Here is a 15,957-nt window from a genome sequence, read left to right as displayed (position 1 = left end):
GTTCCTAATGCCACGGTCCCCAGCCTGGATACATCTTCGCCTGTTCACCGGGTCAGTGACGCTTCCCTTCACAAAACAAACACTCTTACTAGGTTCGCATTACTGCTTGCTTGTCGAATTAGCATCTCGACAAGGTTGCTCGTCGACGTCTCCTTCTCCGGCCGCTCGGGACTCGTCGTATAGATACCGTTCAACTTCTTGGCAATGGGACTAAGCGCATCCAGGGCGAGCTTGCGTAGGTCGATGTTCGCTCGGGTGGCGTTGACATCCTTGTTAGCATTGGCGCCACCCGCTTTGTTACGCCTCAATGTCTCACGTTCCTTTAGGCCGGAGACAGTGGGTGAGCGAAGTGGTAGGATCGCCAGGAAGCGGACATACCTTCTTACGCTTCTCGTCCTCCCATTCACGAGCGGGTCGTGGATGAAGGCGTCCAGGACACTCATGAGCGTGTCCTTGTTGTCTCGGAGCAGCTGCATTGTGACCTCGCACGCAATCCGGAAGACACCTACGGGCGACTGTCAAAAACGCAAAGCAGAGCTCAGTCTTGCTCACCTTCCACTCCGACGATGCCGAAACCGTCGACGATGTTCTGTGTCAGCCTGAAAGGAACTCGTTCCGGTGTCTCCAGTTGTTTGCCCTGTCCGACTCGGTCAGTGTGGGGCCTAGGGTCCAAGTAAACAGATGGCTGACCTTCTCGAACAGACAGTTGAAGTCTACGTGTACGACGTCTCCCGTGGTTGTGTCGAGAAGTATGTTCTCAGAATGCCGGTCACCGAGTCTTGCGGGCCTTCAGCACGTCATGATAACCCGAGTGCCTGTAAACTTACCCTAGAATAAACCCGACCATCGACATGACCGCAGCCGTCCTGCTATACGCGAGTCTAGCAGACAGCCATGCAGTCGGTTCGGGAAACTGTTCGAGGAACCAGATGTGGAACATAGGCGGATACCTATGCGAGGTCAGTCAACATGACATCCCCAGCCGGACGTACTCACCTAGACAGGATATGCTGCTCGAAGTACGAAGCGGCCTCTTTGTCAGTGCTCAACGTCTTGATGTGCGCGAAGATGACGTTCATGTCTGGGGTCTGCAACAGTAGATGGTCAAAGTGTGTGTACGTCGGCTCAAAACGAATGTCTCACCCAAACCTTGAGACCTATCCTCTCGTATAACTCATTGAGAATAGGTCGTATCGGAACTGTGTTTGGAACCCATTGGATGAACCCGCACTCCTCGTTCAAAGTGACGACGCCGTAAGTCCGGATGCCTGTATGCAGCGGTCAAGAGCAGTATCGTAGACGAGGAGACAGGACGCACCAAGCTGCCTGCGCCGCGACTCTGTGTTGGCCTTCAGGAGCTTGTTGATGATCGTGTTGAAGTCCATTAGACGGGCGTCCTTCCGCAGGTCATCCTTCGGCTTGCCGAGGAACATGTATATCTGTCCGTCGCTTCCCCTCAGAGCGATCTTCTTCGGCTTCGCGAGAGACTTCATGACCTCCACTTCGTCGAGGAATGCTGCGAACAGGGGTCAGTGGTCATGGACAGTAATAGGCGGTACATAGCGCGTACCCTCAATGGTGGGTGCGTTCGGGGGGAAAGGCTGATGGGCAGAGTCAGATACGGACGCGGGAGGGACGCTAGCCGTCAAGGAGTCTTGCAGAGGGATGATCAGTTGTGACGGGGCCAGGCGATACAGCGCAGGAAACTCCTTCGGCATGTTGCAGAGTCTCTTAGAATCGGGCACGGGACGAACGCATAGCTCGAGCAACTGGTCAGTCATGCGCAGACTCTCGTCAATTAGGCTTCCGAGGCGTCCTCTTCGGTCAGCGGCCTTTGCAAATGGACTCATCAGTTTGTCTGTGAGTCGTGATGACCCAATAGTACACACCTTCAATCGATTCAGGATGTCCCTTCCCCGTTGGGATCTTTGCGTTTTAGTGGACTTGACAGCAGAGACGAAGAGCCATAGTGATTGCTTCGGGTATTCTTGAATGACCCTTGAGACAATCAGAGACAACAGTTTGTAGACCATCTCATTTTTGTGGCCGACCCGGGAGACGATTTGCGGAAAGGCTGTGTACCACTTGACTTTGCTTCAATTATGTAGCCCCTATGGACAAACGCAATACACACCTTGTACACGGGTATCGTCTTGATCGATTTCTCAATCTCCGTGTTCATGTACACATAGTTTCTATGCACGGACATCTCCGGGTGTTCTCCCATGTCAAGCCACAGAGTGAGAAGTCGCGGTACTGTCTGATAGATGAACTTCGAGCCAAACTTGGTGGCTCTTGTATACGCTCTGACGGTATGGAGGTTCATCCTCATGCCTCTGTCTATCTGTCAGAAACCAGTCTATAGCACGTGAATATAGCATACCTGTCTATTCTGTCACGTTCGGTTTGCAAGCCTTTGTACATATCGTCGTGGAACCAGCCCATATAGAACTGAGCGCTCTCCCATCTATATGGTCATCAGTGCATCTAGACGTTTCAATACAGATCAATCTTACTTCTCTGTGGACTTGACTGCGCTTGTGAAGGCGGAAAGCACATAGGTGGGTTCGTAACGGTCAGCCTCGTACATCCATCTCGCTCGGAGTAACTGAGCCTGTTGACCAAGTTAGAATTGATGAAAGTAGCTAATGTAATGGGCGCACTTTCGACGCGATGTTTGGACCGCCGGCGTTGTCAGTGGTAAGGTCGATTACGTCGTTGTTCAACGTGTCCTGTACATCCTTCAGCATGCCAGCAACTTGCATATGATTCTCCAATTCTTGGAGGGCACGAAGGGGCTCGCCATTCGCCTTGACAAGCCTTGCACTCTCCAGGAAACAAGATGCCATATCACATTGTTGGCTTTGAAGCATTGCACTATATGCTGTTTGCCAGTGGCCCGCTTTCCTGGCTATCTTGGCGGTTGCTAACCATGACTCCCCTATGATATCTCTGATCTCTCGGCTGCTGGTAGAGCTGGCAGATGGGTCAACATAACAGCTGCGCGACAAGCTCGTTGGCAGCAACAACGTACGTCAATGCAAATGCGATCCTCCGCATACTCAAAATGGGCTCCTGAGTGCGGAATGTGGGCAACGTAGAGTTGAGGCGGGAAGAAAGCTCTGAAGACAAGGCACCTAGATCGTCTGTCGCCCGGCCCGCGCGCAGAGAGGTCGAGACAACTTTGTGGATAGTCTCCAATTCGTGGACTAGATGCAGGTCAAGCACGGCTTCGTATGATCGGCGGTAACTTCGAGGACCAGCAGCCATGATGGGGGACCCCAGAGACGTGCGAGCTGTCGAGAGTGCGTCGGACACAGCGACACTATCGCCCGCGCGGAGAGCCAAGAGGACACGGGCAATGAGAACGGAAGATGCGTCGACTTCGCAATTGTGAATGAGTTGATGTACTTCATCCCAGTTTCCCACCATAAGCTCACTCTCGACATGGAAGCCGACGAGGTGCGACTCCCAATCAGGATTGCGGGTGATGATGCCTTTGACGTGGGTACGCAAGGTGTCTAGGTCAATATATCAGAAGCATACATAAGACGGTGAAAGCATGATCATACCATAATGGCCTAAGTTTCTCAGACATCGCATTAGACCTAGATGGAACTCAAGATTATCCGGCGAGTTTTGCAAGCGGACTTCCCAGCAACTTTGTGCGGACGTCCAACGACCGGTACTCTCGTGCTGACGGATCTGATGTTCCAGCGACGGAGACAAGATGAGTGTGGAGATGCCTTCCATCCCATCGGGCTCATCCAGATGGGCGTAGATTTCGTGCAAGCGTTCGTAGTACTTGTGGATGTCGCTCTCCTTTGCTTCCCGTTCTCGCAAAGTCAGTATCTGTCGTTCAAAGTTCATGAGAGACCGAGCGTATGCCTTGCATTGTAGTGCTGCCTTGGCCATCAAGTCCTGGTCGATATTCGACAACAACGAATCCACTATGACGAGTGCCTTCTCTGTTTCGGCGATTTGACGCGCTGACTTCGCCCCTGACTTATCTTTGGGGGTATCCTTCCACTTGGCGAGTTTGTGCGGGATAACAGAGCGCCAGTAGCTAACGTGGTCAAGGAGCAAGAAGACTGTCTGCATCCAGTCCACCAGTCGCGTCAGTAATAGTGTGCAATGTAAGTGAGACAAGCTTGCTTACCTGCGCACTGAGAAGCTTCTTATCGGACGTAGAGTGAGAATTGACATCTACTTGGTCTTCGAGGACAACAAGCAGCTCGTTGCGAACATTGCTCACGTCGTCCTCGTCTCCAGATACGAGGACATGCAGAACTAGATGCGGAAGTAGATGCCGTGCGACACCCACATCCCTGTTGCGTACGATGGCAGAGAAAACACTATAGATAGTCGTTGCTCGGTCACCGGAAGTTCTGGATAGAAGATGGCTGGTCCATAACTGAATCCAGTCGCGGTAAGTCTCCATGGACGGGTATATTGGATGTTTGACTGGTCCGGGTGTGCCAGCATCAAGCGTGAAGCGAGACGAAAGAAGCGGCGAGATTGTTTCGAGAACGTGCTTCGGAAGGCTGTTCCAACGAACGCGAACCTTCAGAGGAATAGAGGTGGACGTCCCGTGGGCAGCGATAAGGCCCGGGGAGAACTTGCAGAAACGCAGCAGTTCTTGTATCGCATACGCGAGGTGGCTTTGGTACTTGATATCGCTCGTCGCACGAAATGCCCCGACTAGAACGTCTGCGATAAGATGTAAGACAAATGCAAACGACTCGGCCTCGTCGACGAAGTTCTCCCAGACCACCATCCTCGTGCCGTTGGAACCAATCTCGAACCTGTCCGGATCGACCGCTCCCAGGATCCCCATGCACTCAAATGCGTACATACGGAGAGATTCACTACCTTCTCCGTCACGACAGGCAGCAGTAAAGAGTGTCGTCACGATCCGGCCAACGAGAGGATCGAAGACATCTCCCGATGCTAGAGAACGCAAGAACTTCGGGTCATCCACTGTCATAAATGACTTCAGTTCTCGCAGCGCCTGCATGCATACGGTGAGGTTTTCGTTGGCAGAACGGTTCAAAATATTGTCGAGCTTGTCCCGTGATCCCCACGCCTGGCGATAAGTGGCCAATGTCCGCTGAGCTGCAGCTAGTTGAGGGATCGATGTGAGATCGACCACGTCGTCCAGAGAGGCACCGAGCTTCGCGCCCATGTCGCATATGATGTAGTCGAGGCATGCTTTGGCATCCTCCTTGCCATTCAAAGAGAAGGTGGACCAGTATGTGACGAAGGACGCGCTGGTCGGGCTGACGTAGGGGCCTAGATCCTGGGGATCCAAAGTGACTAGGAATTCGCGCCAGCTCTGTAGAGTCACGTCGGTAAGTTGCGGTATGACGAGCATTGTCTGCAACGTGGCCATAATCTAGAAGTAGCCTGAGCTTTATCTGAACTACGATCATAGCTGTCAGGCTCACCTGTGGGGCAGCAGTCGCGATTGCAGGGCCCATCTCCCGGATGAAGCCTCCCAAGCTACGGACAATCGTCCTCTTTGACTCCAGTGTGCGTTTGCCGTACACGTCTTGCAGCTGGTCGTTGAGGATGGTGATGATGCCGAGCATGTGCGGCTTGAGGAAGGCACTGAGGTTCTGCGCAGGGGGGACCTGGAACTGGTAGTTTGAGACCGTAGTGCGCGTTCCACTTTTTTGAGTGCTTGCTTAGCCTGCGACGATTCCTGGTCAGCGAGAGCTAACTGATCTTACCACAGAACTCACATATTCGGCTTGATCCGGATCCTCGTCACCCAACACGGTGATCAACTCCGCTAAGAGCGGTATCTTGCAGCTGCCTACTAGACTCGAGAGGTCCAATTCGAGGGCTTGCTGAGACGCTTCCCTAAGCAACGTCACAATGAAGTTGAGAACTTTGTTGGATGCTCCTGGCCCCTGTAGGCGGAATGCATATGCCAGGATCTGGTGCGAATACTGCAAAAAAAGCTGCGAGATGCGCTCCCTAGTCTCGCGAGCGACCGCCTCTAACGCCTTGACGTTGCACGTGCCGAACAGCTGAGGCAAGGTGTGATGTAGCGTTGCGGATACAAAACCATCCGACCTGAGCGACAGGAATCTGCAGCTCTCGGCTAGCAGCATCGGTTGTGTGCAAAGCTTCGAGAGAATGAAGGGCGCGACTTGCACCATGTAAGGAGAGACAAGGGCGTATGGGGTCTTCTTGTGCAGGCTTGCCAAGCGTCGCAACTGGGAACGCGCCAAATCGGTGAGCAACGAAACGAACAGACGCATACTATGCTGCTTACCTGCGTATGTGCTGTACCTTTCATCAAAGGACTGCGTTGACCTAGTTGGGAGATCAGGCAACAAATTACTTGGCCTAGGACTTCAGGCGTTGCAATCCTGCGAAGGCCGTGAGCCATCGATATGGGAACCTTTTTTACGACATAACGAACCTGCCAATACGTCCAACAGTAACGATGGTAGTCTCTCGAACACGCTCGTCCGTGGTCTCGAGTATCCGGAATATCGTGGCGAAAAGTGGCTCTGTGCGCTTCAACACGCCGCTGCCTATGCCCTGATATAATCTGACCAGCTCCACTAATGATTGACTTGGACATCCATGATTCAATATTCCTGCTCCTACCACATGAGACAAATCGGCTCACCCTGCGCACAATCGGACGCTACGATCCTTGTCCTTCATCCCTCGTGTGATGATTTCCGCTATCCTCTCCAATCTGCCACCAAAGCCTGAGGTATGGTGCCTCAATGTCGGCGCGAGGGAGCTGAACACTGCCTTGCGGACTCTGGGTGTGACCTCGTCGACTGCACCATCCAGAAGCGGGATTGCGACGGCCATGAACGCGCCAAGGGCATCGATTGATGGTCTGCTGCTTGAGAGGTGGCACTCTGTTATATCACCGTGCACAAGTGTGCAAGGTAGCCTGCCGAGCGAGCGCGCGAGCATTTCGCGGCCCATGGCGGTGGTGTTGTATAATGACCTGTAATGTCATGTTCCGATCAGTGAGCTGCATGAGAGGAACACGGATGCCGCGCACTTCTGATACCTGTCTTCCACTTCCTGGAGCGCCCTGGCCATATACTGCGCGTCCGAGAAAGAACTCTCGTCATCCATCCAATCAACCGCGTCGGGCTCGACGATAGCTTCAACATTCTTCCTGATGAGCATTCGCCAGGCAGTGTTTGCGTTACTCGGGCTCGTCGTAGCACCACACGCCTTATCCTTAGTGCTGTCCGACGAACGTCGACGCGCCTTGACAGCTTGCAAAAGGGACGAAAAATATAGCGCCTTTTCTGGTGTGTCCAGTACGTCCAGTATGCTGCGTAACGTACTTTCGGGCTGAGACGCCGCTACATGAAGCAGGTATGCCTCTGCAAGTGCCTGATGATTATATCAGCTTCATGATTGTTGACGTATATGAGTGCGCGCACCCTGAGGCCACTACCCTCTTCGCCCCATTGTTCGGTCCCAAGTAACACGAGGACGGGCTGTATATCCTCCATCGGTGATGACGAGGTCGACGTCTGGAAGACTTCTTGCATACATGCATCGAAAAACTTCCAAGAATCAGAAGGACCAATTTGCAGTCGAAATAGCATGAGACGCGAGCGAATTGTGTCTTGGATACCGCGAGGTGCTGCGCCTTCCATCGGATTGGAGAGGACAGCAGTCGCCACATGAGTTAACAGCACGACCCTGTTGGTCATCGAAATGTTGTGTGTAGCCGATAGCAGTAGATCTAGCGTGCGGTCGGCCAGAGATGCCGCCTTGCGAGCTAGGTCGCACATATACCATTGAGAACCGGTCGACATGAAGGATGTGCGAATGCATAGTTCACACAGGAATACCAGCAGACGCATCAAGCTGAGCGGGGTGTCCAGTTCGACGAATCGCGTACCATCCGGTGTCTGCTACGTGAAGATGAGACAAGCCTGGCAGTCAGTCCTAGAAGACATACCTCCATCATTGTGTAGAAGCGCTGTGTGTTGAAGAACGCGACCTTGACCGGGTATTCACTGACCACGGTCAAGGTATGTATCTCTGAGAAGCAGTCAGTGACCGACAAGTACGCTATATGTGAACGACATGCCATGGCAGACAGTCAGGTACTCATCGAGAATCCGTCTTTCTATCTCGTACACAGGGGATGAACTCCCGCGTTCTCTGTTCATCTCTTTTTCTTTCTCCTTATCGATCCGTGGTTGATTTGTCTTCGCAAGCGACTTGAGAACCGCCTGACTGACGACCAAGACCTTTTCCCGCATATCCTCGGGGTTCAGATACCTCTCTTGTCGATCTATCGGCACTTCTGTCCAGCGGTCGCATACCAGACCGATCTGCAGAAGTTGATGCATGATCCCTAGCGCAAGATCATCTGGTTCTGAGTATAGGCGGTCAATCGCCAGCGCACCGCGCTGTATCACCTCGAGCGACATTTCCATTAGCTTGAGCTTCTCGTGCATTGAGTGCCACGGCATCTGCTCTGGAGAAGGCATGTCGCCAAACACATTGTCCGCGACGGCAGTTATCGTTCGACGCCATGCATCCAGTTCGTCCCTAATATATGGATCATCGTCGTCGATTGTCTTGAGTACTTGCTGCAGGAATTGGTAGAATTCAGCAGCACCACCGGTCGGGCTCGTGTCGTCTGTCTTCCCGAACGTCGGAAATGGTAGTTGTGTGGGGTTGGGTAGACTCATGAAGACATTGATCGAGTTGTTACAGAGTCGACGCTGGCAGTGTGGTAGGCCTTGAGCCAATGGTGTGGGTCCGAGATGATTGTCGAGGACAAGTTCAGCCCAACGCGTTTGCGGCGGCAAGACGCGTCGCTTCAACACGCACACGTGATCGTAACAACTCCTCACAAAGAGTGAGTATGGGCAACGCCCTACAATTTAAACTCCGCCGCGTCCGGGCGCTTACGTCCCCGACGCGTCTCGAAAGTGGCCGCGCAAAGAGGTACCACTGGACGAAAATTGCGATATTTTCATGTGAAAGATTGTAAACAAGAGGCCAAACAATTTTTGTGTATTTCATCTGAGAATGATCTTCAAAATGATTGAAAATATCTTTGCTCTCCTTCTTAGTGACAGATTGGAAAAGGATTGATGAGAGCTTTGAAATCATTTGATTGCTGTCATACATGTGTCTTTCTGCCTCAATGATTCAATAAGTATATGAGACATACTAGCAATCAATTTGACTCTAATGATTACAGAAAGATACAAAACCAGAACTTGAAGTCCTGATTGTCAATCCTTGCTTGAACTTTCTGTTGAGAATGATAGTGATTTGGTTTTGAATCTTATGGCCTTGAAGTATTGAAGAAAGATGGTAAACAATGATCATAGAACAGGATTTCAAATCTTATGAACAGATTTTGTGGCCAATGATAAGAAGGATATTATAAATCCAGTCTCTATCAGTGTACATCTTGCTACAGTGCATATTGTGTCATGTTCTGCATATGTTTACTAGGTTTTATCATGAATGATTTAAAAAAGATTGCAGACATTTTTCTCTATCTTTTGGCAAGAAGGATCACTTTATTATGCTAGATGGCCAGGCATCATGGTTGTATGTTACATCTGTGATCCAGCTGTCATTCATTCAGAGATCATTAGCTTTGAAAGATACATAATGGATTGTCACACCCTGTTATGAATCTTACAGCTGTAACATGTACTCGAAAGAGATGTAACTGGCTGTCACACCCTGTTATGAATCCTTTTGCCATCATGTTCCATGAAGGATGTCAAAATGATTGTCACACCCTGTTATGAATCTTTTTGTGATCACTTTCCTCAAAAGATACATAAATGATTGTGACAGACTGTGAATTTGCAAGGGGTTTAATCCAGTCACAAATAGAGCCATCATAGCAGCAATCATGTACAGCTGTGGACACTGTGCCACTGTGGTGGTCCCTGCCAAACAGAGGCTATGAATGGTCTGTGCCACATGCATTCCATATATGTCATTCTCTTTTGTTCAATCAGGGTCAGCATTTACCCCCATTCACAATGTACACAGAAGTGCAGAGTACAACACAACTTACTGTAGCGAACCCTACAACCCGGATGTCACCTGTCACAAGTCCGCCGCCCGCCGCCGCGAGGAGGTCATGTTACTCGTCACACCCGACCCCGCCGCCGGCGCCAACACTGTCGCTAGGCGCTAAGTAGGAGCGGCGCCTGCGGTGGGCACAGCGACAAGACCGCCATCCGGGGGCGCATCACACGTCACACGCGTCCCCGCCGCTGCGCCGGATCGTGTACAGCCTGTCACACGTCACACCCCCATCCGGGTTGTGGGGTTCGCTACAGTACTTCCATGTGTAGTGTGTGGTGCAGGAATGTATTGTACATGCTACAATACACACTGAGATGTACATTGTGAGTGGCACAGCACATTGATGTACTTCAATGAATGTGATGCACATCTGGATATACATTGTACATAGTCAAATAGAGCATGGCCTGCTTGGTCAAGGCCAATGTATGTGGGAATGTATCATACATGCTACGATGTACACTGGGATGTACATTGTGAGTGGCACAGCACATTGATATAGTTCAGCCAATGCAATGTGCATCCACATGTACATTGCATTGGCTGAACTATATCAATGTGCTGTGCCACTCACAATGTACATCTCAGTGTGTATTGTAGCATGTACAATACATTCCTGCACCACACACTACACATGGAAGTAAGTTGTGTTGTACTCTGCACTTCTGTGTACATTGTGAATGGGGGTAAATGCTGACCCTGATTGAACAAAAGAGAATGACATATATGGAATGCATGTGGCACAGACCATTCATAGCCTCTGTTTGGCAGGGACCACCACAGTGGCACAGTGTCCACAGCTGTACATGATTGCTGCTATGATGGCTCTATTTGTGACTGGATTAAACCCCTTGCAAATTCACAGTCTGTCACAATCATTTATGTATCTTTTGAGGAAAGTGATCACAAAAAGATTCATAACAGGGTGTGACAATCATTTTGACATCCTTCATGGAACATGATGGCAAAAGGATTCATAACAGGGTGTGACAGCCAGTTACATCTCTTTCGAGTACATGTTACAGCTGTAAGATTCATAACAGGGTGTGACAATCCATTATGTATCTTTCAAAGCTAATGATCTCTGAATGAATGACAGCTGGATCACAGATGTAACATACAACCATGATGCCTGGCCATCTAGCATAATAAAGTGATCCTTCTTGCCAAAAGATAGAGAAAAATGTCTGCAATCTTTTTTAAATCATTCATGATAAAACCTAGTAAACATATGCAGAACATGACACAATATGCACTGTAGCAAGATGTACACTGATAGAGACTGGATTTATAATATCCTTCTTATCATTGGCCACAAAATCTGTTCATAAGATTTGAAATCCTGTTCTATGATCATTGTTTACCATCTTTCTTCAATACTTCAAGGCCATAAGATTCAAAACCAAATCACTATCATTCTCAACAGAAAGTTCAAGCAAGGATTGACAATCAGGACTTCAAGTTCTGGTTTTGTATCTTTCTGTAATCATTAGAGTCAAATTGATTGCTAGTATGTCTCATATACTTATTGAATCATTGAGGCAGAAAGACACATGTATGACAGCAATCAAATGATTTCAAAGCTCTCATCAATCCTTTTCCAATCTGTCACTAAGAAGGAGAGCAAAGATATTTTCAATCATTGTGAAGATCATTCTCAGATGAAATACACAAAAATTGTTTGGCCTCTTGTTTACAATCTTTCACATGAAAATATCGTAATTTTCGTCCAGTGTACACTTCTAGGTGCTTTCTCCCTCTCGTTCTCCTCTGGAAAAAATATCATAAATCGTGTAAAATTGATGTCTACAAAGGGTCTTGGATAGATCTTTTCGAAACTGCATAGTCACGACAATATCAACATGAATCTAAACTGAGAAATTTCATCCAAGAGAGTTTGTCGAGAGGCATTGTACATCGCCCGTCGTAAAGTTGCTGGAGGATCGACTGCAATGTGGAAGGCCCCAGGTGTACCTTTTCGTCGCGCGATGGGAGCGCGGCGCGTGTTACGTAATCAAAGCCCGCGTCGCGGACACGCGCGCTTTCTGCTCTTCCTCACCTCACGTCCTCCATTTACGCAGTCCTTTCACACTCGTTTGCACTCGTATGGTGTCGCGTGCGGTGCTTTCGTCTTGGTGCTGGATTCAAGCCACAGAGAAGGACTCGAGGGACACATATACGCCGCATGCAGCTATCTGGACCCTCGTGAACGTTCCGCGCAGCCTATCACCATGAGACAGACAGCGGCTGATAGATACAAGCACTGCAATTGTCCTACACACTAGTAATCTACCTCAGCTAATTTACAGAGACCTAGCGACATTGTTCGCATGCTCCAGTAAACAGTACATAGTTTACATCCGTCCGTTGTACATAGAATGTACTACAAATAGCTCTATATTACCCTCTACATACTTCATTACATATATGTCTGTCCACTTGATTACTTTGAGTCTCGTGAACACACGGTGCAGAATGCTACGACGCGAAGAGGGTAGGATGCAGGTCTATGCAGGTCGTGTCCACCTTTTGACGCGTCTTGGTCACGTGACATAAGGACGCCTTTTTTGTAGTCGTTGCCCATAGTCACAAAGAGCGTGCAAAAAACAACAAATCCATACGTAGTCCGATTCCTGTTGAGTACACCCTATGTAGTACCGACAGTTGTCAAAGCTCATGATCTAGCACGGATGTTCAAAGCCACCATACTGTCTTAAATTCAGGGTCTTCCGCGACGCATTGGGACAACCCGAGACTCGAGCCTCTGATTTAGAAGCAGATCTGCGTAAAAATATGTAGGTGCAGCAGAACGTTTACTTCCGACCAGCCCGCTTCTTGTCCTTCATCTTCTCTCGCTCCATAGCCTTCTCCTCTGCTCGCTCCGACTCCAGTGACCCGAGCACCCTCTTCATCCGCTCGTTATACGAACTATCCTTTTCTTTCTGCTGCTTTTGCTGTTCCGCCGCCAAGAACCGAGCGTCCTTGCGCAACTCCCTGATCGCACCCTTCCGCTCCTGTTTGTACTGCCTGCGCAGCTTCGTCGCCTCGTTCCGTTCGTGGTCAGGATCGCGATTCTTGAGGTAATTAGACGACGACTGTTCGAACTTCGGCACGTATGTGGGGATAGGAATGGGTTTGTGTGATTGAAGAGTCAGGGGACGCCGTGCTTGCTGAGAGAACTTGAGTAGTCTGCCGAACGTGTCTCGCAAGGACGTCACCCGTGCCTTTTGCGATCATTAGCAATGGTAAGCAACGAAAAGCATCGAGTACTCACAGATACGGATGATGGAAGGCTACTGGACTTAACGCCAGTAAGTAGCTCCGAGATCGGCTCATAGAGCTCGATGAAACCGTCCAAGCCCTTGTATATGTCTGCGAAGCGCCCAAGGAGATCCAGTGTCAAGCCTAGGAGATCCACCTTGTCTTGCTCGCTGAAGTCATTAGCGTTCAACAATCGAAGCAGTGACGGCGGTTTGATAGTTGCATCTTTGACTTTCTTGCCAACAAGCGTGAACGAAGGACAATGTTCGGACCCGAAGTCGGGAAACGGGAAGCAACCTGGCACCGCAGATCGCTCCGAAAACTTGTGCGGCGCGAGGTGCAGAGTAGCGTTGGCAAGGAAGTTGATCGCCTCGGGCACAAAACGCTTCGAGAGCTGCTCATACTGCAAGAACAGCGTGCACAAGAACAAGCCGCTCGTCAAGTCTTGTAACGAGCGGACCCTGGCGAGGCCCAAGTATGCGCCCATCAGCAATCGAGCTGGGGAAACGACGCTGTGGTTCTTGTCACTTGTCGGCCATATCTGGCTGATGACCCGTAATAGAGAAAGCTCGGGCAGGCCTGGCCATGTCTTCGCATCAGGCTCTGTCGCACCACGCGAGAGGCCACGTTTGAGGTTCTTGTGCATCAGGTTCAACTTGGAGATGAAGTGCTCCGCTGACTGGATGGGGTATGACTTGGTGAGGGCGTAGAGATGGGGTACGAGCGACGATAGCAAGGTGAGGCGTGGTGTCGGTGGTGAGGTAATGTATAGGATGTGGTCAACCAGCACGCTCGTCAAACCCTGGTGACCAGCGACGACGTTAGTGAGGAATACACCAATCGACGGAGGATATATTCACGAACCTGGAGCTTGAACTTGTTATCTTCCGCCAGACTCGGATGGTGTAGCGTGCGTATCCGCTGAACGACGGTGGGTACGTCCTTGTCTTCGACGTCTTCCACAAGCTCTAAGAACTCGTCATGGCTCGATGGACACGGAAAAGTGAACCGCAATTCCTTTGATGGGCTCTTTCCATGCACGACCTTCTTCTTACCAGAGGTCACTAGAGCCTCAGATTCACCTCCTTCGGCTTCGATGTCGCCAGTATCATCGGAGGCAACCTCTTCATCCTCCTCTTCGCCATCCTCTTCCTCCTCGTCGCTGTCCTCCTCTTCGTCTTCTTCGTCACTCTCGCCCTCACCCATCTCATCATCATCGTCCTCCTCGCTCTCTTTCACACCAGCCGCGCCAAGTCCAACGCCCAAACCTGCAAACTCATCCTCTTCATAAAGTCATCCTCCAGATCGTCCCCTCCTTTCTGCTTGGCGCGCTTGCCCTTCACTGCCCCCTTTGCCCCGCCCTCTTCCTCATCGCCCTCCTCAGACTCGCCATTCATTCTCCGGATACGTCTGCGCTCCGCCCGCTCGAGAGCCTCCTTTTCCTCCAGCGCCATCTCTTCCTCTGTCTTTGTACGATCCTTGGGCTTGGCACGCTGCTCGAAGACGAGCTCGCGAACATACTGATCGTACTCCTGTCCTGATCTGTCTCGCCGTCCGTCCGAGGCTTCGGGACAGCGGGAGCTGCGGTTCGACAGGTGCTTTAGATGTCGACGCGGAGGGATCTGGGGCGAAAAGAGGGAGCGGATGGAGTCAAGCTGTTGGTCGAGCTCATGCCGCAAGTTCTCGTCCTCCTCTTGTTCAGTTTGCCGTTGCATCTATGAGCGATGTCGTTAGCGAAGCGCAATGAAGTACAGTAAATCATGGTACCTTGTGCATCTTGCTCTTGCGATTACTTCCGACATGACCTCGGCCTTCGTCTTCTTCCGCGCAGGCTATTGAAAGTGAGTATGCGCGTGTCTGTCGATGCACAGCAACGAACCTCATCATCCTCGTCTTGCTCCTCCTCGTCTCCAAAGCCTCCGAAATGGCTCTGCTGGACCGTCGACCGGTCAATCCGGCCCTCGTCTTCGTCCTCGTCGTCATCCAGCCCCAGTCCGACGTTGTCGAAGTCATCCAGCTTTGACAAGTTCTGGCCGTAGTGCGTGAGCTCGTCCTCATCCTCGAGGTTGAACGCGGCGCCCTTCGAGGCACGCTGATGTTCGCGCGTAAATCGCTCCAGCATACGTTCCTCCGGTGTCAGAGTCGGGTCATTCTCACCAAACCGGCGATCGACTATGCCTCCCGCGCGGTTCCTCTCCTGAAGCTCCTTCAGGAGTGTCTGCTTCCTCTGAGATTCGAGAACGAGTCAGTACCATTGAATGGCTTTCAAGCGTGTCAGAACGCACCTGTTCCATCCAGCCTGCTTGCTCTGTGCGGGCCGGCCTACAGTGCCAGTTATCTTGCGCCCACCCACTTCATGCTTCAGCGTCGTGACCTTCACGTCGAAGGGTTCATCCTCTGCTGGATGTTCTTAAGCTTTTCCGCCTTTTTCTCCTTGTCCCGCTCTTCCATCACCGCGCGCTTCCTCTTTTTGCCATTCTGTTGCGGACGGGACAGACCCGCTTGATTGAGAGCCGCTTTCAGCTGAGAGAGCTGGGAGCCCTTGGCCATCTTGTATGTTGCAGAATAGAGGGGTTTGGGGGTTCGCGGGGTACACCCACTTCAAGTAAGGACCCAGTCGCG

At 50.8% G+C, this 15,957-nt stretch overlaps 2 protein-coding genes across 2 annotated transcripts; both read right to left on the bottom strand.

The window, feature by feature from the left end:
• Nucleotides 1–4: 4 nt before the first annotated feature.
• B0H18DRAFT_1080892 (uncharacterized protein) lies at nt 5–7,814 on the bottom strand (the record flags this gene model as incomplete). Its single annotated transcript, XM_048031296.1, has 27 exons — nt 5–40; nt 90–320; nt 379–387; nt 408–505; nt 553–637; nt 691–778; nt 828–950; nt 997–1,088; nt 1,144–1,268; nt 1,319–1,516; nt 1,571–1,832; nt 1,890–2,084; nt 2,135–2,336; nt 2,384–2,467; nt 2,517–2,614; nt 2,664–2,976; nt 3,035–3,521; nt 3,573–4,095; nt 4,160–5,395; nt 5,448–5,610; nt 5,672–5,718; nt 5,745–6,224; nt 6,284–6,380; nt 6,434–6,589; nt 6,647–6,982; nt 7,040–7,383; nt 7,434–7,814. The coding sequence occupies 27 exons, from the start codon at nt 7,812–7,814 to the stop codon at nt 5–7; spliced, it is 6,489 nt and encodes a 2,162-aa protein (XP_047900934.1).
• A 5,073-nt stretch (nt 7,815–12,887) lies between these two features.
• On the bottom strand, nt 12,888–15,885 carry B0H18DRAFT_1112301 (nucleolar protein 14; the record flags this gene model as incomplete). The annotated part of the gene is made up of 8 exons (XM_048032795.1): nt 12,888–13,298; nt 13,349–14,137; nt 14,200–14,567; nt 14,612–15,050; nt 15,129–15,167; nt 15,215–15,562; nt 15,621–15,657; nt 15,716–15,885. The coding sequence occupies 8 exons, from the start codon at nt 15,883–15,885 to the stop codon at nt 12,888–12,890; spliced, it is 2,601 nt and encodes an 866-aa protein (XP_047900933.1).
• Nucleotides 15,886–15,957: the final 72 nt, after the last annotated feature.

This window comes from Fomitopsis serialis (genome assembly GCF_022376445.1).
Source record: "Fomitopsis serialis strain Sig1Antser10 chromosome Unknown B0H18scaffold_1, whole genome shotgun sequence".
Classification (NCBI taxonomy): domain Eukaryota; kingdom Fungi; phylum Basidiomycota; class Agaricomycetes; order Polyporales; family Fomitopsidaceae; genus Fomitopsis; species Fomitopsis serialis.
The sequence above is the reverse complement of the archived record's forward strand: the minus strand, read 5'-3'. Positions and strand labels throughout refer to the sequence as shown.